Genomic DNA, 24,123 nt, shown 5'->3' on the forward strand with positions numbered 1-24,123 from the left:
GGAAATTAATAACTGTTGATATCGGTTGGTTAATTTGTCCTTTTTATGTCTAATTTATTTTTTTATGGGTTTGTTTACATTACCGAGGCGAATTGTTGAAGTGACTCGACAAAACGAAACCAGAAAAAGTGGGATACAAGGATTGACGGGTATGATGTTTTTTGTGAATTTACGTTTAACTCTATATTCTCGGAGACCATCGACGATTTGATGGAGTTGAGTTTGTTGAAGATCAAGACAGCTATTAGTGTTGCGCTGACCTTGTTGAAACTTATATTCGAGTCAAAACGTAAACGATGTAAACCATACGTTTACATTAACGTACCTTTTTAACCATATACGTCAAATTTTCTGTAAAGTAACCGATGTGTAATACCTGTTTATAGTTTTTGAAAATGCAGAAGACACAGATTTTTATCGTAAATATTCGTTCCACCTGTGTTTATTTTACGATTTGTGAATTTTTATTATTGGACTAGTTACTCGTTGTCTATTGTTTTAACATGATGTTTATAAGTTTTTAAGTTGTAGTAAGTTACTGTGTTTTGTGTCGACACCCTACGGTCCATTCTAACACAACTCTTACGTTCCTTTTATTTTTGTCAAAGTTACCAACCAAAAAGGTATAACGAAAGTAGGTGAAGAATACATGTTTTTCCAAAAAAATCGAGTGTTGGTGGTTCACGTACTGTTTCTCCCCTTTGTTGTTCGTAGACGTTTTGCGTGTTGTGTTTGCGAAAGTAGTGTTCAGAAAGCGTGAGTATTGTCAATGAACACAGATACACCGCCTTATTGCGAACGGCTAAAAGAGGATTTTACATGGTATACGTTTTAATAAAAGGTGGACTACAAATTCGCTGGTGTTTCGAAATTCCTCAATTTAAAGGTCCCATGACATGGCCATTTCTACTGATCATAATTCCATTGTTGAGGTCTACTAGAATAGATTTACATTGTTCAATGTTCCAAACTCTCATTGGTTTCTCATAGAGCATCTCTGTATAGTATGTGTATTCACTCTCTGTCCTAAACAGCTTGTTGGAGCTCCTGCCCCCCCCCTCCCTATGAGCCCACTGTGCTCTGATTGGTCAGCTCGCCCACTCTGTTACAGCGGAACATCAGTGATTATATGTTACAATGGCGTTAGCAACCAGAAAACTACACCAGTAATGACAAACAGATGAGAATGCTGCGCGGCTCGCTGCTGTGAGGAGCGGACAGTGTGAGCTGGATTACTGGTGTTGTTTCCTGGTTGCTGCGTGGGGTGAAACTCAGCCTGAAATCAGCCTGAGCACCATGGACGCGGGAAGGCGGGGTGCTGAGGGAGCTGCAGTACCCCCATCTACGAGGCCCATTAGCACCCGAATATTTGAATAACTTTGAATATGAAAACATCAGTCAAATCAAAACCTCAAACTCACAAAGATTGGCAAGAGTGCGCACACCTATCACCCTCATGCAAATACACACATGTTCTCCTTGCACACATTTACATGAGATACTTAACAGCAGTGTGTCAGTGTGTGTGGAGAAACATGGATCCTCCTACATGTATATCTATAAGCAGGAAAATGATCAGCGGGATCTCGCTCATGCTGCTACCTCTGGCTTCAAACGGCTGAGCTCAGCGATGGTTCTCTGTTTACTGGAGCTGGAGTGTGCAGGCGTATTAAAGCCTTTATCTGACTGAGAGTGAGGATAACAAAGCAAGTGTGTTCTCAGGGAAGGAGAAGGGAGGTGGGTTTGTTTTCAGACCTGCTGATTGGATAGTAATATGGATGAGGGCTGTGAGCGGGATAAAAGGTTAACTGTATGTTAAATAAGTCACTCACCTGCAGACTGTAGAGTAACTGGGTCAGGCTCTGGACACTTAGAGCAACCTGTTCATGGAAAGAGAAAATCAAAATACCACATGTATATTAACCGGCAGTGTTTTAATGCAGGACTTAATAATGAGCTTTACAATCTACTCATCTCCTCAGATTGTTCCACTCATGCCCATTTTAAACCTAATTCCTGCAACATGTGCGCCCCCTTGAGGCCACCTGTTGTCCCCTCACACTGTTTTGGATTAAATTAACGCTCTGCAGTCGACAATAAAATGATTCTCACTTCTCAGAGCACTTCTTTTACCTCACAGGTCACAAAAAGCTGCAAACGGAAGCACAACTGCGGCATAGTAATTGGAATAAGTATTCATATTCATTTTTAATGCCGAATGCCTCAAGGAACTAAATGGACTTCTTCCTTTATTATGAGTTTATCAATAATGTATCACATTAAGACTGAAATGCAGTTCTAATAGACCGTACTGAATTATTAAAACAACTGTTGGCAATCTTGAGCCACACATCTGTGGAGAAATGGAAAGCGCTGAGGTTCAGATGCAGGCTATAATGACCTGTAATACTGCTGTAGCTACAGTGAAAAACATTACATCATATTGCTCTATTAACTAATAAATCCACAACCTTTAGATGTTTTACAAGGAGGTCATACAACAATCGCTGTACGCTACATGATGTTATATATATCAGCAGCAGTAGAACTACTAATAATAACTTAAAAAATAAAATGTGAAATACTACAGTGAATGAACACTCTGGTAAAGTAAAGGCCTTGCATTTAAATATAGTTAAAACTTAACATATCTATCAAGATATACTTTGAACACCAACATTAAAAGTGCTTATTATAAAGAATTTCAGTATAATATATATTATGGGATAATACATATTGATGCTTTAATGTGATTATCATTTTAATATTGCAGCTTATGAAGATGGAGCTGCCTGTAATTGCTGCATGGGTTGACTCATTTATACATTACATCATAAGTTATTAGTTGTCGACTATTGGTTATATTTTATATTTATCAAAATCTTTCCAAAGTAACATGTAACTACATCTGTCGAATCAACGTATTGTAGGAAAACATTTAATTTCTCCCTCTGAAAGGTAGTGCTTAAGAAGTATAAAGAAGTACAAGATTGATATGCTTCAGTTAATAACAAGTACCTGAAATTTTACTTAAACAAATGTATTTTTTTCACATTCCACCACACCAGTTTGTACCTTGAAGTCGATGTCATTGCCATCTGGTTTTGGCAGCCCACATGGGGCCTGCAGCAGGAAGCCGCCGGTCCAGCTCCCCTCTCCGGCCCCCGGGGTCTTAGGTGAGGCCTCAGAGTCTGATGGGGGGGGGGCAGGAGCTGCCGGGCTGACAGGAAACACTGAGTCTGTGTCAGAGTCCGGGCTTGGGCTGGATGGAGAGCAGGCCTTAGAGGACAGCGTGGCTTTCAGGTTCTTAGCTGGGACACAAAAAACAACAACAACTGAGTGCACTGCTCATCGATTAAAACTATTAAATATGAGACCGGGTTCTCCTGGAAGAACATAACATTATACTGCGGTCCTTTAAAATGGATCATGATGGCAAGAGACTGAAAAAGAAATAATTGAATATTTGGAATAAAATTTAATTTCTCTTTTGTTACAATATATCTGAGCAAAATCCAAGATACATTTAAGCCACGGGATGAATGACTCTTTAAGAAAACCTCTAATCAACAATGATGGGTTGCATGACCTTCATTTTAAAGATAACTACCAGAAAAATGAATACAACATGAATAAACATTAAGTTAATTATTAAAGAAATAATGAGGTCACATTTCTTTATTTGATGGAAATATTATTGCCACTGTCAATTGACACTTTATGCCCCACACCAATACAAATGTTTAAGCAGTACATGAACATGTATTGGTTTATAACACATCATTATGTAGTTTTGAATACATATTAGTTTTATTATAAGTTCTATAGTTTTAAATTATAAGTATCATATTATTACCGATGTGTTTTACTACTTTGTCATTAGTTATCTGTTCATAACCCAGCCTCCACTTATGGGTAAGCAAAGGAGGAGTGATAGTTGCTGATATTAAAGTATTTCTTAATAATGTAGAAGACATTATTATTTATGAAAAATACTATACATTAGTAACAACTTAAATATGTCCCTTTATCTGCCTACAAATACATAATAATTGGATTTAAACTATTTGAAAATGTTTATAAAAGGGGTCAAAATAAGTGTATCTAAGATTTTTCTCACTTTTTTGTCCAGTGTTGTTACAAACCAAACAGAGGTGCTGTGTATGTGTGTTTGTTCCTGCAGGGTACAGTAAACTTCTCACCCTCTTGCAGAGCTGCAGCCAGCAGCAGGGCGGCCTGCGGAGGCTCCTCAGAGAGGGGCTGGACGAGGAGCCGGGGGTCCAGCAGCGAGGCGCCCCCCCGCCCCCGCAGAGCGGAGAGCGCTGCGTACAGCTGCAGCTTCTCCTCCAGGCTGCCGCAGATCCGCTGGTCCTGGCTCAGCAGACTCTCTGAAACACAGGGTCGGATGGTGAAATGTTGACTCAGGGGGTAAACAAATATGAAGGAAAGGGAAGAACAACAAAACAAAAGTATAAAAAAGACCTTGTAACTTATGGATCTTCTGAATACGAGCCTCGGCAGCTCGCTTCTCCTCTTCAGATCCACTTGTGTATTCTTCTTCTTCCTCAGGACAGCTAAGCACAGAACAACAACATGTTTTCACAAATGCTGGGAAATGTAGCCTTCAATATTCTCCTCTTGGTATTTCAACATGTATATTTTCTATACATTTTTTTTATTGCTGTTTTATTTCTATTTTGAGATGTTTACATTTTTGAATTGTTTATTTCTACTCTTAATTCCATTATGTGCAATGCCTCGTCTTTTATGCTTTTCCCAAATTGGGATCATTAAAGTATCTCAACTCATCATCTAATCTCTCGTTCTAAGTGTTCATTTGTACACACATGTAAAACAGTGTTACACACCTCTCCACAGCCTCCCTGATGAGCCTCATCCAGGTGTTTCTCTCCTCTTTGGATGACGTGTGGACCTCGTACATCTCCGGCCCGGCGGCTGAGGCGCTGATCAGGAACATTCCTCTCTCTTCATTTGCTACCTCTCGCACTATTAACTTCTGCAGTGCGATGACTGGAGGCTTCTGATCCTGAAGCACATGAAAAATGGAGATGAACATTTTTCCAGGAAGTGTTAATGGCCCAAGATAAAATACAACAGGTAATATGGTGTGAAATGATAACAGACACACAGCCGAGTTTTGGCTCTTCGAGATCAGACATAATGAATGTGTACATACCACTGCGGCAAATGTATACTTCTGGTCTTTTTCTTGCAAGAATATCAGTGTATCTGTGAGTAGGAGAGCCAAGACATCTATAGAAGGGAAAAAGCAGGAAAATGTCAGGAGTTTGATCATTTACTTACATAATGTGAATGCATCTAAACAATGCAAACAACAAATGAAAGGGATAGTTTGGGTGTTTGAAGTGGGGTTGTATGAGGTACTAATGAACAATCTGTGTAATAACTGCGGTAAATGTCGGTCGGTGTAGAAGCAGACAGTTTTATAATGCAGGCTGAGCAGCAAACTGCTGTGGACCGGGGCAGCATGAACAAATATTTTGGCCACCTCAAAGACAGGCTTACCAAAACAAATCAATATCAGTTTAAGTGTACTCTTTATTTAGAATATTTCACCACTTTAAATTGTAAGCAGACAGCCCTTTTCAGCGGGGGAAGCCGCCATATCCATCTATTCTCTCGGCAAAGCCGAAGAATACTAAACTGTTACTTTTAAATGCAGTCCGCTGGCCTTGGAATGAGGATGGATGACAACTTCGATCCCTTTCATAGACAGACTGTATACCTGTTATACGGCAATATAAAGCAGCAAATATTATGTGATAAAGCATTGATTAAACTGATGTTGATTCTTATATCAATGTGTTTCCTTAGGTGGCTAAAATCCTTTTGACTGCTGCCTCTTTCACTGCAGTACATCGCTTTGATTCAGTTCGATAATGCCATTTACTATAGGTATCACACGGAATTTCATACAACACACTTCAAAACATAGATGGATAGATACACATTACCCCAAATGATTTGGCATAGCAGCATATAGGCAGTCAATCTACAATCTAGAGAATAAACATATTCTCAGTAATACATACATATATTTAGAGGAGTATCTAAAGTTTAGACACTCCTCTAAATATAGGTATTTTCAGATTCTAAACATTTTACAATACAGAATAAAATAGAATACGCTCGAATATACCAATCTACTATAAACAGGGTGTATTACATGCATACATACATTTGTTTTGCTTAAAACTAAAAGTAAAATATGTCCTGTGAGGAAGTGTAAGTAGGCTGTAATATGTAAGTACAGTATGTGCAAATTGCTCATGCATCCCAACTTTCCCTTTAATTGAACAACAGGNGGGGAAGCCGCCATATCCATCTATTCTCTCGGCAAAGCCGAAGAATACTAAACTGTTACTTTTAAATGCAGTCCGCTGGCCTTGGAATGAGGATGGATAACAACTTCAATCCCTTTCATAGACAGACTGTATACCTGTTATACGGCAATATAAAGCAGCAAATATGATGTGATAAAGCATTGATTAAACTGATGTTGATTCTTATATCAATGTGTTTCCTTAGGTGGCTAAAATCCTTTTGACTGCTGCCTCTTTCACTGCAGTACATCGCTTTGATTCAGTTCGATAATGCCATTTACTATAGGTATCACACTATAGGTATCACACTAAAAGTAAAATATATCCTGTGAGGAAGTGTAAGTAGGCTGTAATAAGTAAGTACAGTATGTGCAAATTGCTCATGCATCCCAACTTTCCCTTTAATTGAACAACAGGGCAGTGTCACCTTTCAGCCGCCCGGTGGCCGTCTTCCACAGCAGCAGGCCCTGGTGTTTGAGCATCTGTCCGGGCTTCATCATGTCCTGCTTGCGGAAAGTGTGTCCGTTCTTCAGTTTGGCTGCGCTGCGGTTCTCCGTGCGGTTCCACACCTCCTGCAGCCGCTGGTGCTGCTCGTACTCACTGACGCTCAGGTTCACGGCTGCTATCACCTCTCGGATCTGAGCCAGGGCTCTGGAGAGGTCGGCATGCTCCTCTGTTCCCTCTGAGGGGACGGAGGACAAATACAGGATCACCAAATGTTATATTGTGTATTCAAATATTGTAAAATGGGCTGTAAATGGACCATACAAAGATGTAGCCAGCAGAGGGCAGTATATAACTGACCTTGAGTGTATTGTAGGATCCTCTCCAGCAGCACCGGGTACTTTGTTATTCTTTGGGTGACAAGCAAGATGCATTCTGGGATCTCCCGCCGCCTCACCAAGGAATTATTACCTTGTTGCTTTAAAAGGAAAAATCAAGAGTTATGCAACATTTCCCTCAGCAGAAGGGTAGTGGTGCTTTTGTTGCAGAATGATATATAACATAAAATCAATAAAATCGTTATAAATAAAAAAAGGATCAAAGAAAGAAGATATGGGAACTTTTGTATTTCTCTAAAAATGTGTCTGTAAAACACGCAGCATAATCAACAGGTTTTAGCTTCTCACCTTTTCACTTTAATATTTGATTTTCAAAAAGGCTTGAATAGATTTTAAACCTATTTGACATTATTGTTTCTCTTTTAGGGCTGAGCGATGGTTGAGCATATATGGTCTATTGCTTTTACTGTGGACTTGTTGGTGTCCACAGGTCTAAAACACTGGACATACACATTTTTCATAAATTAAGCTGAAGATACATTTGTACAGTAAAATACAAAAAAGATCTGAGAAGGTTTCATACCTTAATGAAGTTCTGAAATCTCTTGTTATGCTGCTGGAGCTCTTTGAAAAAGCTGACTGCTTCGTTGTGATGGCTGCAGAATTCTCCATACACCTGCTTCATATTCACGCTGTTCTCATCTGAAAACTGCAGAAAGATAAACACTCAGTTATTCACATCCTAACTCATTTCTATTGTACCTAAGGTAATATACCCCAGAAGAAGAGCTGACCTGTTGGAGCAGGACGTCCCCTACTCTCTGGATGAGGTAGTTGCTGTGTCCCTGGGGTTGGGCGGAGCTCTGTCTCCGCTCCTTCATGGCAGAGAAGAAGGCATGATGGAGGAGCAGCAGCTGATCCAGGCAGGGGAAGACCCGGTCCAGCGCCTCCGCGTCCAGCTGCACCTCCTCCCTCATGCCTCGCCGGAACACCTCGGCCATGATGTGCAGCGTCTGCAGGTGGTGCAGCTCCGTCTGCATCAGCTCTGCAGGCAAACAAGGAGATGTGTGTGTCACATACAAACATGAAATATGTCCCTTTGCGAAATCTTAAATCTGTCACTAAATCATATCAACCAATTGTCAGCGTTGCTAATTGAGTGTATTTACTTAAGAGCTGTACGGTAAAATGTTGAGGTACTTGTGTATGTTTATTTTCTGCCACTTATTTTTGGCAAATATTGTACTTTTTGTATTTAACACTTGAAGTTAGCAGTTATTTTTTACAGACATAACACGATGTGATGTGAATACCATTCATTTATTCAGCAGCACTCAGTGTCTAAAATGTGCCCCAAATTGACATATTACATCAATAAAAAAACTCTTACTGTATATATGCAAGCACTTTTATTTTGTATACTTTAAGTACATTTTGCTGATAATACTTTTGTCCTAAAGTTTAGGTATCTTTTTAAACTCAGGATGTGGTATTATTACTTTTACTTAAGTAAAGAAGCTACTTTTTGCAATCACTGCCAATTAAATGTGTTTACAGCAATCTTGAATATGACATTCTGACACTGACAGAAAATGACACATTCCAGTGGTTTTCCTTCTGCTCACCAAAGATGACATCCTGCCTCTTCACGGCTCGTTTCTCCTGCTTCTTGCAGAACTTGTGCTCCACAGTAAGACTCCACGACTCCGCCTCGTAATCCACAGCATCAGCCGAGATGTCGTCATGGATACACGCATCCACGCAGTCTAGGGAGAAAAAGACATCTTATCAAAACTGAAAGGTATTGCATTTCTATAATCACAACATTAACTTCCATCTTAATCTACTTCTTTAGCCCAGGGGCTAATTATATGTGTGTTAACACATCTCAGTCCTGGTGACAAATCCTTTCTTCATTATTAACAAATAAAATATTCATATAGTTGTATCGTGATTTAAGGTAATCATAAAAGGCATTTCTCCCTCCACAAACAGAAAAACTCAGTTAAAGTACATTTATTTTACATATAAATACAATCATTTACATATTTATGTTGTTTTTAAGTGCTGGTTGAATAATCAGACAACAGGTTTTTATCCACCTTTTTAATAATGAAACATTGACATCCTGTTTTTATTTGTTGATCAGGAAACACACACCTGTCATCAGCATTGAGACTAATTTCTAAGAAAGTATCCATGTTACTGATTAAAAAATACATATTTTGTATATTAAAAAAATTAAAATCACTAAAAAAAAATCTGATAAACAAACCGTAATAACATATGTGTAAAAAATGTATGCAGCCAATCAGTTTTTCAACTATTTCCAATGGGAAACACGACAACATGTTTGTGCATGAGGACATACATTCCATGTAAAAACAATGTCCTTTATAGGAAACTGAAAACAATGAGCCTCATTCATCACATACCTTCTCCAAAGGATGAGTCAGTGGAGGTGGACGACACTGGAGTCTGCAGCAGCTCCTCTGATTGGCTGTTCGCCTTCCAGCCGTCACACTCTGTCTCTGAACCCTCACTGAGCCGACTGAGGAAAACACGGACAACCAATATTACCCTCAAATTGTCACCAATAACTCCACATTATAATAATTATATAATTCATAATGTCTGAGAGCTTAATGACCTGTCACTGTTTGTGAAAGACCCAGAGAGAAGGCATGACTCTGCAGTTTCCTTCATGACAGGTAGAGAGGTAGAGACGGGGACACACAGAGGAGGACTGTCTCTCACTGTGAAATCTGTGGGCAAAAGAAAATAGATAACAATAATCATCCCCAGAATGAAATGATACAAACAGGAAATGTCACAAACAACACCCTTGTGACCCTCGTGTTGTAAACTCACTCTGTGGGAGGGATGCTGTCTTGTTCTTCACCGTGGTAACAGCATACTTATCCTGAAGTTTCTAAGTAATACAAATGAGAGAGGCCGGTAACAGAGTATAAACAATTGACACAAGGACAGACTGCAGTAGATAAAGCAGTTCAAACCACTTTCTAACAAATACATTTCAACACAATATTCACCTTTAAACACGGGGGGACAGAATCCTTACAGCCCTTATGGACGATAGCAGTGCAACCTGGGAAAGAAATACAAACATTTGAGATAATCTATGTGGTTTGTAGGGCTGTGTTTCTTAGTCAAATAAGATTTAGAAAAATAATCAATAGTGGATTTCATTGACAAATCTGTTAAATTAATTTCTCCATAATAAATCATGCAAAAGCAAAACTTCCCCAGAGATATGCTCATAATTAACCTGGAAATAAGTCCCTCAGCATGAAAACAGCTTCCAAAATTACTAATCCACAGATATCTTAATCAAATCGAAACCAAAACAACCAATCCAAGGAGAGGGAAACCATGGTGGGTTTTGCAAAGATAGAATATACACTTTTACTCACTGGAGCAATGCAGCAGGTCCTTTCCAGAAGCTGGTTTGTCACACACCACGCACATGTTGGGGCCCAAACAGGAGCCTGTGTTGAACCGATGTCCATTTGGCTGCCGGTCCTTGGCCTCCCTGTCCTTCCCCTTCCCCTTTGAAAACCATGCCGGAGACATGAGTAAACAAAGAGGCTAGACAGACAGAGAAACAGTGACAGCTCCGAGCCTTAACTCATATTTCTCTAAACCAGGGTGAGTTTGTATTTGCAGAGTAAACTCTTCCACATGTAGGTAGATACATGAGCCGGGACGGAATCCCCGCCTTTTGCCAAAGTGTAAGAAAGTCCACCGACAAGGAAATGGAGCGTAGCATAAACAACAGATGCAGGTCGAGGGGGGGGGGCTTCCGGTCTCTGTGCTGACTCAACAACAGGGGATTAATCATTGAAAGGAAGGAGGCTGGAAACCATGTTTGGTCTGTCGCTGTGACCTTGGGTTATTCCCAGAAAACATTTCCTGGTTGTGTCTCCCAGAGTGTCCCATATTTTAAACCTGTGTCCAGACCTGGACTACTAGCCTTCACAACTGTTTTATAATGGTCATTATCTGTAAATTATCCATACCTTTATTAAATAAATAAATATATATATATATATTGTAATATATAGAAACACAATTGCTGCAGAGGAGCACAAACGTCAATAAAAGCAAAACACATTTTATTTTGAGGCTAATAAACAAAGCTGAGAGTCTAATGTAGCATGTAAAGCTGGCTTGTATGTACTGGAAGAGGACGTTTTGTTATGTTATTCCTGATACTCTATGGAATCTTTGACGGGTGTAACATCAGAGGCGTGGACTGTTTGTGTTTTGGGTTTTACCTTTGTCTTGTTGCGTGTGCTAGACATCCGGCTCTTGAGGAAACTGAAGGTGCGAATGACTTTGTACTTCTCTGATTCCACCTTTGTCGGGATGTTGTACTTATCCAACTCCTCCTCTTCAATTCTGAAGAAAAAATGAAATAATGTGAGTGCAATTTGTTATCTATCACAAGGGTATATAACCAACAACAGTATAAACATCTTGGTTGTTTTGCAGACATGAGGTAAGTGAGAAAGTCTCGGCATCCTGTTTTCCTCCTGCTGAGTCTACAGGACAACAAAGGCAAGTTTGGTTAATGCAGGCGCAGGCACAGTGAGAAAAGTGTATGTATTCTTATATGCTTATAGCACAAAAGCATATAGCAGGTTAGTTCATACTGCAACATCCTGCCATGAAATGATAAACAGGTCATCCAGGGTGTACTTTCTGTTATCATAAATGTTTGATAAAGCAATATTTTAGTCAGTAAAATGTGTCAAAAAAAAGTATTCATTCTCTGCGACTCTGTGCTGTGAAAGAGGAAATGGTTAGGGGCTGGATACATGCAAAACCATAGAGACTTTGGTGCATATTGTTAAAAGACAATAACAACCAAACTTTTGTTGTGCTGTTAGAAGAGAAGAAAGGGGATTAAACAAGGAGAGGAAAGGAAACGGAGAGGAGAGGAAGAAGAGAAGAGGAAACAAGAATATGAAAGAAGGAGGGGAGATGAAAAAAGGAGAGGATAAGAATCAAGGGGAGGAGATGAAACAAGAGAAGAGCGAAAACAAAGAAAGGAGATGGAGCAGTGAGAGTAATAGAAAAAAGAAGACTGGGGGGAAAAAAGGAGATGAGAGGAGAATAAACAAGGACAAGAGGAAACAAGGAGAGGAGATGATATGCAACAGGTAGAGAGGAAGAAAGGAAACAATACAAGGAGAGGAGAGGGTCGTGGGTTAGTTTGCTGGAGGTGGATGGTTAAGGATGCTAGAACAGGGGATCGGGGGTCCACCCCCCCACATACTCTTTGAGGAACTCAGACAGGGTGAGATGTTGGAGGGACTCGGCCAGCTCCATGCTGCCCTCATCGTCAGCAGACTGCGCTCGCTTACGGAACCTAATCTCCCTGTGAAGAGCAGCGCACACACATCCACACACACACACACACACACTGATGAGTTAATACTGATGAGAAGCCACAGCGGTCGAGGGGAAAGGCTACAAAGAGAAAGCAAAGATGTGCTCAGTTGTCACCTGCATATATTTAACACTACATACATACATGTGTTAATGAATATGGCCTCTGCTCCTAAAATATTCTACAGATGTTAGTCATCAAGGGTTAAACTAAAGAAACTTTAACTACGCTGCAAGAATAAATAAAAAGAATGACTTTACTATGGGGGAGTTTAAGTAGATTTTGAAGCATTAAGAAAATGGCAGTCTTGGTCATTGTGATTGCTGGTAAACTTTTCAATGAAATAATTGTATTTTGTATGCATTTTGTTGTATTGCGTATTAACTGGATATTCTATGTATATATAGTGTGACAGTTATAATTGTGTGCATGTATTGTTTCAGTTTGTTGCTGCCTTCTTGTAAGCTCACTGTTCAAAAATTGAATTTAATATCAATGCATATACAGTATACACACATCAAGTACATTCTGTATATTAGCCCTAAATGTGTCTAGTATCCTCCACTAGGGGGAGCCCCTGAAGTGCATTGGTTCAATAGGCATATGTACACATGAAGATAGTAAAGATGGTGAGATCAGTAGGAAAACAAGAGGAGGAAATCCTCTGTTATGTTAGTGCCAACCCTCTTTGGTCTGACAACAACCATCTAAAGCAGCACGGTCACTTGTACACTTACATTGTATACAATTGTTCAAATCATAAACCGTTATTTGCCTGTGCATTGTAGTATACAGTACACTCATTTTGAATTGGGACATCCTTGATGCAGCTGATCATGTCTGAGGCAAGACAGCCATGGAGGAAAAAACAAGAGCATTGTGCATTTCAATAACAAAGCAGGAAGCCACTCAGGGTCACGCTGATATCTGTACTGTACGTCACTAGAAACAGAAACAAACGGGGTCAAAACCACCAGCTCGTAAAGCCTCTGCTCCACAAGGACAAAAGAGCTTTATAAAAGACGGCAGCGAACTTCACAGAGTGCCCGCTGTCACCAAGCAACCCGGTCGTCACGGTTACCAACATAGGTTGCTCCCCACGCTGGGGATAACATATTTGATGAAATTATCTTTGATTTTAATTAAGAGTTAAAGACCTGCTAATGTGAAAAGCTGAGTCATTTTGTAAACACTAAAACTAAAAAGAGAGAAAAAGACACGTGGAATATAAAGTCACAAATAAATAAATAATAAGATTTAATTCAATTAAATAGTAAAGTAAAGAATAAATACCTTTTGTCATGTGACTGCTCTGATATACTGGAGGCTCTTTGCTCTGTGAACATGAACAATGATGAGAAGTTATCAAACTAAAACATTTAAGGGTTCGATGTTTATCCGAAAGAAAAAAAGAACATGACATTCAATATCATAAAAAACAAAGATCTATCATTTTAACCTCAAACTGTTTCAGCGAGTGAATATTTTCTGAAAGTTTAATTTTTGCCAGAGAAGCATTTCGTATGAGAGCATAATAATACATATATATATATAATAACCAATTAAATCACAGCCGATATGCAAGACAACAGATGATCGGGGGTATATGAAATTACATATGAAGCTGCAGCACAGACAGACACAGAGCACAGACCCCTCAGAGATCCCTCGCCAGGCTGCAAAGCAATCAGCTGGCTTTTTATCTCATCACTGCAAAAATAATGGGATTTCTTCTTGCACTCCCACTGCCATTCTGATTACTATAAGGCTGTCTCATGATTAGGGAAGCCATACACACAAACACACATGCAAACACATACATGCATACACACGCCAAGGTTAGTATGTTTTCATGATTCTAATTTACTTTGATTATTGCTTAAAATCCTCATTCTTGTTCAAACTTTTATCTAATTGTGGTTTCACTGTCCATGGTTTTGTACTCAAACTTTTAACCTTAACTTATCTTATACTCAACTTCAATGCAGAATGATGTTGCTGATCAGGTAGTTATATTTGAACCAGACAACAGTTTAAATATAGTCCTTTTTAAAAGGTGCAAAATTGTATTTGGCCACTTGGGAGCAGTGAAAACAAACCCAGAACAAATATTGTCCCCTATTTTAAATTGATATGGCAATCCTGACAGTTGTTTATTTACATGTTTGGCAGTTTCAAAGCAACCTCTACATTAATTTGAGTTAACAAAAAAAAATTGAGATAAAACATATGAATATCTGTAGAGCTGTGGATATTTGCACTGCAAATGTTCTGTCTTCAAATCAAATCAAATGTTTCAAAAATGTAATTCAATCATCAGAATCAGTTAACAATAATAACCTTGACTCACACACACACACACATAAGCACTGACACTGACAGCGGCATGCTGAGCCTTGGCGCAGTGTGACGGCTGCAGGTGTCCAGTACTTACTACCAGGGTGGAGAAGAGACAGAGATTTAGACAGAGAGAGGGCCTGAAGGAGAGATCGGCTGTGGCTGACACTGTGGAGCCCAGCATCTACAGGACACAGTGGACAGAGCTCAGGCATCAACCACAGAGCAGCAGAATATCACCGCATACAGTCAAATCCAGACTGAGAGCTCTAAAATCAATGTGAATTGCACTGGTGGAGGCTCACTGTGAGGATTTGAAAAGTGTTTTTGAATACTTCAAAATCTCGGAAAATGTTTGCTTTCTTGACAAGAGTTGGAGATGAAGATCAATATCACTCTCATATCAGTCAGTCGATTTTCCTGGCTAAGAAATAGTGCATCATATCATCTACAAAATAAACCAACATTTTGGGTTTTTGAATGAATTTAACAAAATAAATATATAACAGGTTTAATTAGCGAGTTTCACACGTGCTGGTAGGCCGATATTTTATCAGCCTATGCTAAGCTAAGGTAAGCTAAGCTAACTTTCTTCTCCTTGTTCATATTAAACAGACAACAAAAAGAAAGTGATATTGATCTTCTTATCTAAATGTCTGCAAGAAACCAAATAGGTGTATTTCCCCAAAATGACACAATATTATTACGGAAGTTGACTGCACTTTTTATTAGTAGTGTGATTATCTGCATTGAACAGCTGGTGAATGTAAAAAAGAGAATGTAAAAAGTTAGCTCTGCACCAACCATTAGTGACACATAACACAAGTAAAGTTAGTTGATGAGAGCATTGTTAGTTAACTTATTTGTTAGACTACTGTACATTTCTGACTGTTTGTTACTGACCGGGGCTGATATCTGATGTGTGGTTGTCCCGCGCAAAACGAGCGGGACGCAAGCTGATTTTGGATGAAGAGTAGGAATACGAACGCGGGCGAATCCCCTGGTCAACCAATTCCTGTGGAAAATAATATTTCAAAACCTAGAAACACAAGACTTCAAACAATGCTAGTCATGAATGATATGAGGGGAACGGGAAATTAGTGTTAGAGAGCCTGATATGGTATTTTACCTTAGTGCTGGGTTCACATGCTGAGGAGGCAGATTGGCTGCGAGTGCATGTAAGGTCATGGGTGGGGCGAGACGCTTCACTTTTCTCTTCACTCTTCTGAACATCTGACAAGAGCGGGGAGAGTGGAGACTTTGGCTCAGTGCTGTCCTCTTCACTGTCCAGCTCCAGAGCCACCAGGCTGGGACTGGAGAAATAAAGAACCAGTTACACAGTCACCTGAAACACTGCCTCTTGATTAGAGAAAATGTTCTACAATGTTTTATACCTGAGGTCGCAGGTTTCCATTGGGGAATTTTCTCTCTCATTGGTCGACTCAGAGGAGGTGGGACTTTTTAGCCTTGCGAGGGCCTGGTCAGCGAGGGAGAGTGGGGGAGAGCAGGGGAGAGAGGGAAGGAAGAATTCTTCTGAATAGGGCGGAGGAGAGTCAGTGGCTGCAAGGAAATCATCCGAGTCCACCGTGTCCCACAACCCGCTGTCCGTCCCCGTGCTGCCCCTCGTCACTCCGCTGACGCTGTACTGAAGGTCTGCATCTTCATCCTGAAGTCAAAATACACAAGTCGGATTAAAGAGTGCAAAAAGAAGAAGAAATGTATTTTTATAAAAGTAGCAGGGGAAGATTCCCAGCTACAGCTCACCCCAAAATCCACAATACTTAGATTGTTTTTGTGTGAGTAGCAGAATGATGGAAATATAAGCCAAAAAGATGTCTGCCTTCTCTCAAATATAATGTAACTGGATAGCACTCAGCTCAAGGTGCTCCAAGTGGCAAGAAAGTAGATTGCCAGCATGTTCTCTTTCCAAGAATCAAGACCCGGTTACTGAAGATAATCAATAGACCTTGTTATGAGCAAAGTAGGAACTATTATCTTTCTACCGAACTACACCCACCAGCTGTATCCCCTTGAGTAACAGGTCATGATTCCTGGAAAGAGACTGATGGCCACAGCCACACAGGGTAAACCAACTACACTGCATCCTCATCTTCAGTAGTTTTGCTTCAGTGCAGCTACAATAAAACATGCTAATTAACACCACATATTTGCTCTAAAATGGTAAACTCTTTATTTGATTGTAATCTGACATTACTTCAAACATTTTAGCACAGCTAACACAAGTATTTGTTTTTATTAATTACTTTCTTTGTCTCTTGAGTTACCATGTCCATTGGGGGAGGTTACTTCCTGGTACAGCAAAGGGTGTGGCCGAGCGCTGAGGACTCATAAATACTGCAAGGAGCCAATTGGGACAGATTGGGACAAACCACCTGCTTCCATGTCAAAGGGGGGATTTGGTTTTTGTCAGTGTCCTTTGTGTATGATGTGACTATTAATTATCCCTTGGGTTCAACGTGGTTTGGCTAAGCCACTATATAGGTTCCTTGGTTTTTCATTGTAGGAGGTCAGTTTGTTGAGTTAACACCTGTTATGTTTCTTTGAGGTATTTTCTGTTGACCTCTTTTATAGGCCTTGTTATTATATGATGCTTTGTGGATTTTTGGGTAAATAAAAACCCTAGTTTATTTAAACTACTCATGTGTCCTGTTGTCTTAATGCTTGGTCCCTGACAGAGACATTTGTTGAGTTTTTCAAATGTAAACATTTTAGTGAATTTATCACCAAAAGCTGGTTTCATTATACTTGAGAAAAAGGCAGACATCTTTAGGGCTGATACCGCTAACAGTCAGCGACTCACACTAAAACAATCTAGGTTGAAAGATAGCAGTGCAGGTATGAGGACAAATAAGTATAGTTTATTTTGGGGTTAACTGTCCATTGAAATGATAAATCTGTGTTTAAAGAGAGAGGGTGATGTATGACCTGTGAGTGTGTGATGATCCGATCGCTGCTGTTCATCATGGAGAGCAGAGGGTCTGCAGCATGCTGCCTGAACTGGCTCTGCATGGGATGCCCATTTACTGTGAAAACAAACAGAACAATCTTCAGTGAAGTTTATATGAAGCCACTTATTACTATTATTCATCCTAACATCAGTTGGTTTAATATAAAAAACAGCTCTCAATGTGCCAGGAGTTACCCAGATTTCCAACCTGTACAACCAAAATACATTACAACCATTTCAATGAAAACTCTCCATCAGATATGCCATCATATATTTCTGTTAACAGTTAGCCTTCTGTCCTGCTTCTTTCTAATGATTTTTGGATCATTGTGCCATAATGTATTGATCTTTCTCCTATGAAATATCAGGGTTGAGTAAAGAAAGGAAAATGTGATACTGCATACCTTCTCCCTGTCTGACCTTTACAGGTTTGTTTTTATAGAAACCTGCACATGTCAACCTTACTGCCAAACTGACCGTTTTCTAGGAAATGGATTATGGACTGGAGCCTTGTTCTCCTTTATAGACCACATCTGGTTAACAGTAATCATGTACACTCTCTCTTTCATATTCATACATTGAATTATAAAAACAGGATGTGGGCAAATGTCTAAATTGGGAACTCTGGGCATGACTACAATTCACATATACAAAATGTTTTTCCTTTTTTTTTATATATATATAGTGGTGTAATATTATAGTTTGTATGATTGCTCCTACCACCATTTTAATTAAAAATAACATGATTTTAATACCTTGGTTAGGTTTTGGGACTCTTTTTGTAGACTGAGAATATAAGACTCTTTGTCTTGTTACTTTTTTAACATGGAAAATCTCACAAAACCTGCCGATATGGAATAAAGGAAGACATATTTATCAAATATTATGAATCAATGTATATTTATAAATGTTTCGATATGACAATTACTTATCCTTCACATTTTTTAAATCTGAACTCCTGTACAGTATTTAGTGTTTATAGAGTAAAAAGCACACTAAATAAGGCTTTTAAATGTGTATAGTGCAGTAACAAGTACAATGTTTCTGTTTAAAATGTAGTTAAAGTACAAACCAACAATAAAGCACAGTCAAAGCACCTTACAAATGTAAGAAACTCAGATAAATAAGTAAAGAATAGGTGCAGTTTACATACTTGTGCAGACTAAAGTGCATGTTAACAAGAGCTGGTAATTCTAAGATAACAATGTGGAAAATGACCTCTCTTGATGAGAAGCCATTTTCAAAGCCCTCTGAGCACTTTCCCCTCAGACTTTGATGTCTGAGCGGCCATGCCCACACTAATGTAAGGGAAATCCTGAGCATCACAGAGGCATTTCCTCTCTGCTCTCACACAGTGAAGACATTAGCTGCAGCTCAAATACACAAGGCAGACTCTCTGTGTTTATTTTACATTCTGTATATGTCTCTGTCTGCATGCTTCCATTTTATTTGCTCAAATCAAACTGTCAGTGTATGCAGCTTCACACTCAGACACAGAAATCTCCCCTCTGTTTCATTTAAAGCATGGTGACGGATTGAAGACTCAGATGGTGGAATGATTGTCACACAGGCACGTTCCAACAACAGCTGAAATTGTTGAAACTAGACGACCATTTCGACAGATCTGGAAAAAACAATAACTCTGGATGACAACTTTATACCACAACCATCGTCAGGCGCTGTCATGGCAACAAAAATATTCAGCTGGGAGTTTGATGCCTTGAGCAATACTGAAAGATCTGCAGTCCTGCTTAAGTGACACACACACACACACACACACACACACACACACACACACACACACACACACACACACACACACACACACACACACACACACACACACACACACACACACACACACACACACGAAAATAGGACTCCCAGTAACCGTGGCAACACTTGAAACATTTGAGCATCCTCCTCAAAGTTTTTTACAAGCCAGTGACTGTTTGCGCTTAGCTGGGCTTCTACAATCTTGCGTGTAACAACTGGAGAGAACTCAAGGTTAATGTATGTGGCTCACCTAAAATGTCAGCTTTTGTAAAAAGCTACGAAATTTGAGCTTGTTAACATTCCCCCCTCTCAATTCAAGTACAGAGCCCCACTGTCCGATCCAGGGGAGTCGGGGGAGGGGACGGCAGGGAGACAGGCTAGACTAGGAGGGGGGGCATCTCCGTTCCTGACCCCATTCCTGCTTTTGTCCCAGTGACAGGGCAGATTCCTGGGCTGAGTCATTGTGGACGCAACCTGCAGCCAGACTCCAGGAGGATAATACGTCGGTTTAATCAAACAAAACTGCTCATTAACCTTCTCCAGACAGAAGTGGATCCCTGTCTGTGTCTGCCAGACAGTTAGTGTATTGATTTCCTATGATGTGATTCAAAACAGAGCTCTACATATTGTGCAAGCGCCACCAGAGAAAAGCTCGAGTCAGGGCTTCTCCTCCACCTTATTATCCCACACCCTGCTGCTCAGTACAGCCACAGATATGCTGTTGTGTTTCTTTTTTATGTGTAACAGATTCATTATTTAAGACACATGGAGCTCCTTGCTTATACCTGTGCAAAATAAAAATATTTAACCAAAGTTTGATTAATGACATACGAATCTCCTCCAAGAAAACATTCGCATTAGCACATCAGGTATTCTGGATAAAACTCTTCAGGAATTGAAACCAGATGCCAGTATTATTGCCATAATATTAAAATGGAAAAACGATTTTGGGTTTGGCTAGGTTGGTATTGTGTTGCTTGAGGTAGATACATTGAGAGAGGAGAGAAAAAACACTTTATATTCACATATTTTGTATATTTAGAGGTACTTCAAATAAAGTGCCTTTTTTTACTTTCTGAAAAACCCTTTATATTGTAATAAAGTGCTGTGTGAATTTATTTAAAAACAACATAAAACTAATTCTCTCGATGTGTGCAAAATGGAGAGAAGAGGAGATCAGAGAAGAGAAGAATTACCAGATAATGAGGATGTGTACTCGTCTTCATCGTCGTCATCATCCAGAGAAAGGACAAGCTGCTCATCAAATACCTTTCAACAAAACAGAAATCACAGAGGAAGCATGGCTCTTAAGAGAATTCAAGTATTGTTTACTTTGAGTAAACAGAGATACGATCACAGTGAAATGCAAGAACCAGGAGGAACTGAAGAGGCAAATCTATAAACATTTACAGCGACACTCACAAATATATATGTGCATGTATACTCACGTTGTCCACCAGCATGTGCTCCTTCACTCGGAGCTCCGTGCTGATGCCTGGGCAAAATACAAATGTTTAGCCAGGAGTTGATTCATGACAGGCTACAGCTCTCCTCCCGAGAGGTAATGTGCACATGGCACGGCATCAGCTCCTCTGGATGTGTCTTCACTTTCCAGGAATTAAAAAAATTTCTGTGAGATGTTGGAACAGAGCACACACTCCCCCCAGTGAGGTTGTTATTGGGAGAGGATTAATGGACGGGGCTGAAGTCGGACAGGGTTAAGGTCAATACTGAGGTACACTTCCTGCTCTGCTTTATGAGTCGATACGGGCACGTGCCATCTCTATGGTTACTAAAAACAGTGACCAGGTAGGAGAGAGCTACCCAGAGTGTGTGTGTGTGTGTGTGTGTGTGCGTGCGTGCGTGCGTGCGTGCGTGCGTGCGTGCGTGCGTGCGTGCGACAAGAACAATATGTAAGATTTGCAGTGGTGGGTAGTGATGAGTTACATTTACATTACATGTCACTTGTTAGACACTTTTATCCAAAGCGACTTACATACTCAATACTGTGGACAATCCCCACAGGAGCAACTTGGGGTGAAGTGCCTTGGCCAAGGACACAACGACATGCTGACTGCTGTGGGGTTTGAACCTGCAACCCCCTGATCCCAACACCAAGGCTCTATCCACTGCGCCACACGCCTCCTGTTACTATGTTTATGTTACATTATTAGTAATTTCATTAAAACATCTCAATCGTAAGAGTGGTTGTTTTGCAGAAATACTTTTTTCCCTTACCAACTTCTCCTTCATTTTAGGTATATATATATATATACCCATGAATAATGTTAATATCCGGTATTTTGTAGTTCTTGACTGACAAAACAAGACATTGAATTTGAGAAACTGGGACATTTTTCACTGTTTTCGGACATTTTATAGAACAAACAATTGAAAGATTAATCTAGAAAATACAGTCATCAGATTAATTGATGAATAGTTGATATTTGCAGCCCTAGCTCACACACACACACAACCAGGCAAGGATTTATTTTTCTCTGGTTTTAAGAGTTTAACAGTCATTACCTGCACATATCTCTCTCTATTTGGCACTTGAATTACACTTACAGTGCACTTCTCATTTGGTTTTTTTGAGGATCTGTTTGAAAAAATACAATAAGTTGTGTATTACACAGCATCTAATTAAGTTCATCTCTGCTTGATTAGTTTTAATGGTTGTTATTCTTGAAGATAGTTATTTCTACATGTACTTTCACTTGAGTCAATATAATTATAAAGTGACAATGGTTTTGCTTGAGTACCGTTGTGTTTACTCTACCCACCACTGAAGGTCTTAAAGGATCTTCCTGTGCGGTTAATAGCCAGCCCAAGCATGTCACCAAAGGAAGAGAAAAACAATCTGCCGCTCAAGATTTCTCTGTACTCTCTGAGGAAGAACAAACACACGTGTAGGAGGAGAGTGTGCCTTTTATGGTCTCTTTCAAGAGTGTTTTCTTAGTCTCTTTAGGTTGTGAGTGATGGATGACCATACGGTTTGCTCAACTGAATCTGTGGGGATTGTTTTCCACAAATGCACGCAGACAGAGAGCAAATATTATAAACTGTTTTTGCAAGAAGAAAACTATCATGGCGTATTACTTGGTAATCTGTTGATTATTTGATTTTCTCAGAATCAAATAATAATTTAGTGTTGATTAAAAAAAAGACGTCTGGGAAAATGTACCTAAGCCTAAGCACACGTCTTGATTTGTCCGACCGAAAACAGTTAAAAATCCAAACAACGTCAGCATTTAGAAGCTGCTTCCTAAATGAGTTAAAATACTAATTAATTTTTCAAATTAGTTGAATGTAAATTAAAGTAATGACTTGTATTTTCAGCACTACACACATCATTGAGTCTAATGTCACTGTGGACTTTGAGTGTGTTCAGGTGTACGTGTCTGGCGTTTGTTTTTCAGAGCTCGTGTTACACAGTTAACATAATGACAGCTAACATAAGGAGAACAAACACAAAGCAGGTATCTGGATTGTGCTCACCTGTCCCTCAAGTCAGATGATCACAGGCTGACACTTGATTAAATGTTCTTGCTTTAAATTAGTGTTATTGTGTACATATTCAATGTACCTTTTGTCTAAAAGTAGAAATTCTTAAAGTAGCATTGTACTTTGGATGCAGGTAGGATATGGTAAAAAGCATCTTGTGACAAACAGTCCTTAATAACCTGATTTTCAGATGAATGCAAATAAATCTAGAGTTAATAAAAAGCCACTGTAAACGGGAATGTTATACTTTATAGAGCACAGAGTTAGATTTAAATAAGCCACTTTACCTTCATCAGGAGGAAGGAACTCTTTTTTGCCCGTCTTGTCTACCTCACTGTCAGCTTTGAGCATGTTGATCTGGAAAAGAAACAGATATGTTAACAAAATTGAATGGAAAAATATACCCAAACTAATCTCCAAAACCAGCAAAAACAATATAAGACATACTGTAATGGGATCACACTAGCTGCAGCGCTAAATCCCACCTGAAGCGTAAAGAGGGGGAGGCTATTGAGGTCACAAAATATGTCCAAAGAAATACACGCCAACCGAAACACCACGCTGTTCGAAACAAGGCCATCTTTGAACTTTACCTTCATTTTTACTTCAACTACACATGTAAATGTCACGCCTCAAACTGACGGCACTTGTCTCAATAGCATGTTTTAAATTGAAGTTGTCTGAGGTCCTTACCACCAGCTGCTCTTGCAGTAATAAGTAGTACCTTTCTTACTGTTCTAATGTGCACAATGTAGTGACTGCTTTTTCATCTTTTGTTTTCTTAGTTATGCTCTCTGTATTTTTTATGTTTGTGTTATGTGTAACGTTGCTGCCTCCTTGGCCAGGTCAGCATTGCAAATGAGATTCTATATCAATGCTTTTATCTGGTTAAATAAAGGTTAAAGAAAAGAAGGTAATTTTGGAGAAATATGCTACTCAGGTTATCATAATTGCAAATTTCAATCTGTTCAATAT

At 39.5% G+C, this 24,123-nt stretch overlaps 1 protein-coding gene across 1 annotated transcript in view; it reads right to left on the minus strand.

Moving 5' to 3' along the window:
* Nucleotides 1–23,502, minus strand: part of LOC104959939 (rho guanine nucleotide exchange factor 28-like) — a 35,176-nt gene extending 11,674 nt beyond the window's left edge. Inside the window, 27 exon segments of the mRNA XM_010787848.1 lie at nt 1,833–1,880; nt 3,076–3,311; nt 4,203–4,388; nt 4,483–4,574; nt 4,869–5,047; nt 5,198–5,274; nt 6,793–7,047; nt 7,170–7,287; nt 7,731–7,856; nt 7,942–8,192; nt 8,773–8,913; nt 9,583–9,698; nt 9,798–9,912; nt 10,019–10,079; nt 10,201–10,256; nt 10,582–10,717; nt 11,446–11,569; nt 12,450–12,551; nt 13,857–13,899; nt 14,998–15,084; nt 15,804–15,915; nt 16,030–16,213; nt 16,295–16,566; nt 17,847–17,944; nt 20,841–20,913; nt 21,093–21,139; nt 23,436–23,502. Coding sequence (XP_010786150.1) covers nt 1,833–1,880; nt 3,076–3,311; nt 4,203–4,388; nt 4,483–4,574; nt 4,869–5,047; nt 5,198–5,274; nt 6,793–7,047; nt 7,170–7,287; nt 7,731–7,856; nt 7,942–8,192; nt 8,773–8,913; nt 9,583–9,698; nt 9,798–9,912; nt 10,019–10,079; nt 10,201–10,256; nt 10,582–10,717; nt 11,446–11,569; nt 12,450–12,551; nt 13,857–13,899; nt 14,998–15,084; nt 15,804–15,915; nt 16,030–16,213; nt 16,295–16,566; nt 17,847–17,944; nt 20,841–20,913; nt 21,093–21,139; nt 23,436–23,499 — 3,399 coding nt within the window. The 5' untranslated portion in view covers nt 23,500–23,502.
* Between the last annotated feature and the right edge of the window lie 621 nt (nt 23,503–24,123).

This window comes from Notothenia coriiceps, unplaced genomic scaffold (assembly GCF_000735185.1).
Source record: "Notothenia coriiceps isolate Sejong01 unplaced genomic scaffold, NC01 NC01_scaffold00001278, whole genome shotgun sequence".
Lineage (NCBI taxonomy): Eukaryota > Metazoa > Chordata > Actinopteri > Perciformes > Nototheniidae > Notothenia > Notothenia coriiceps.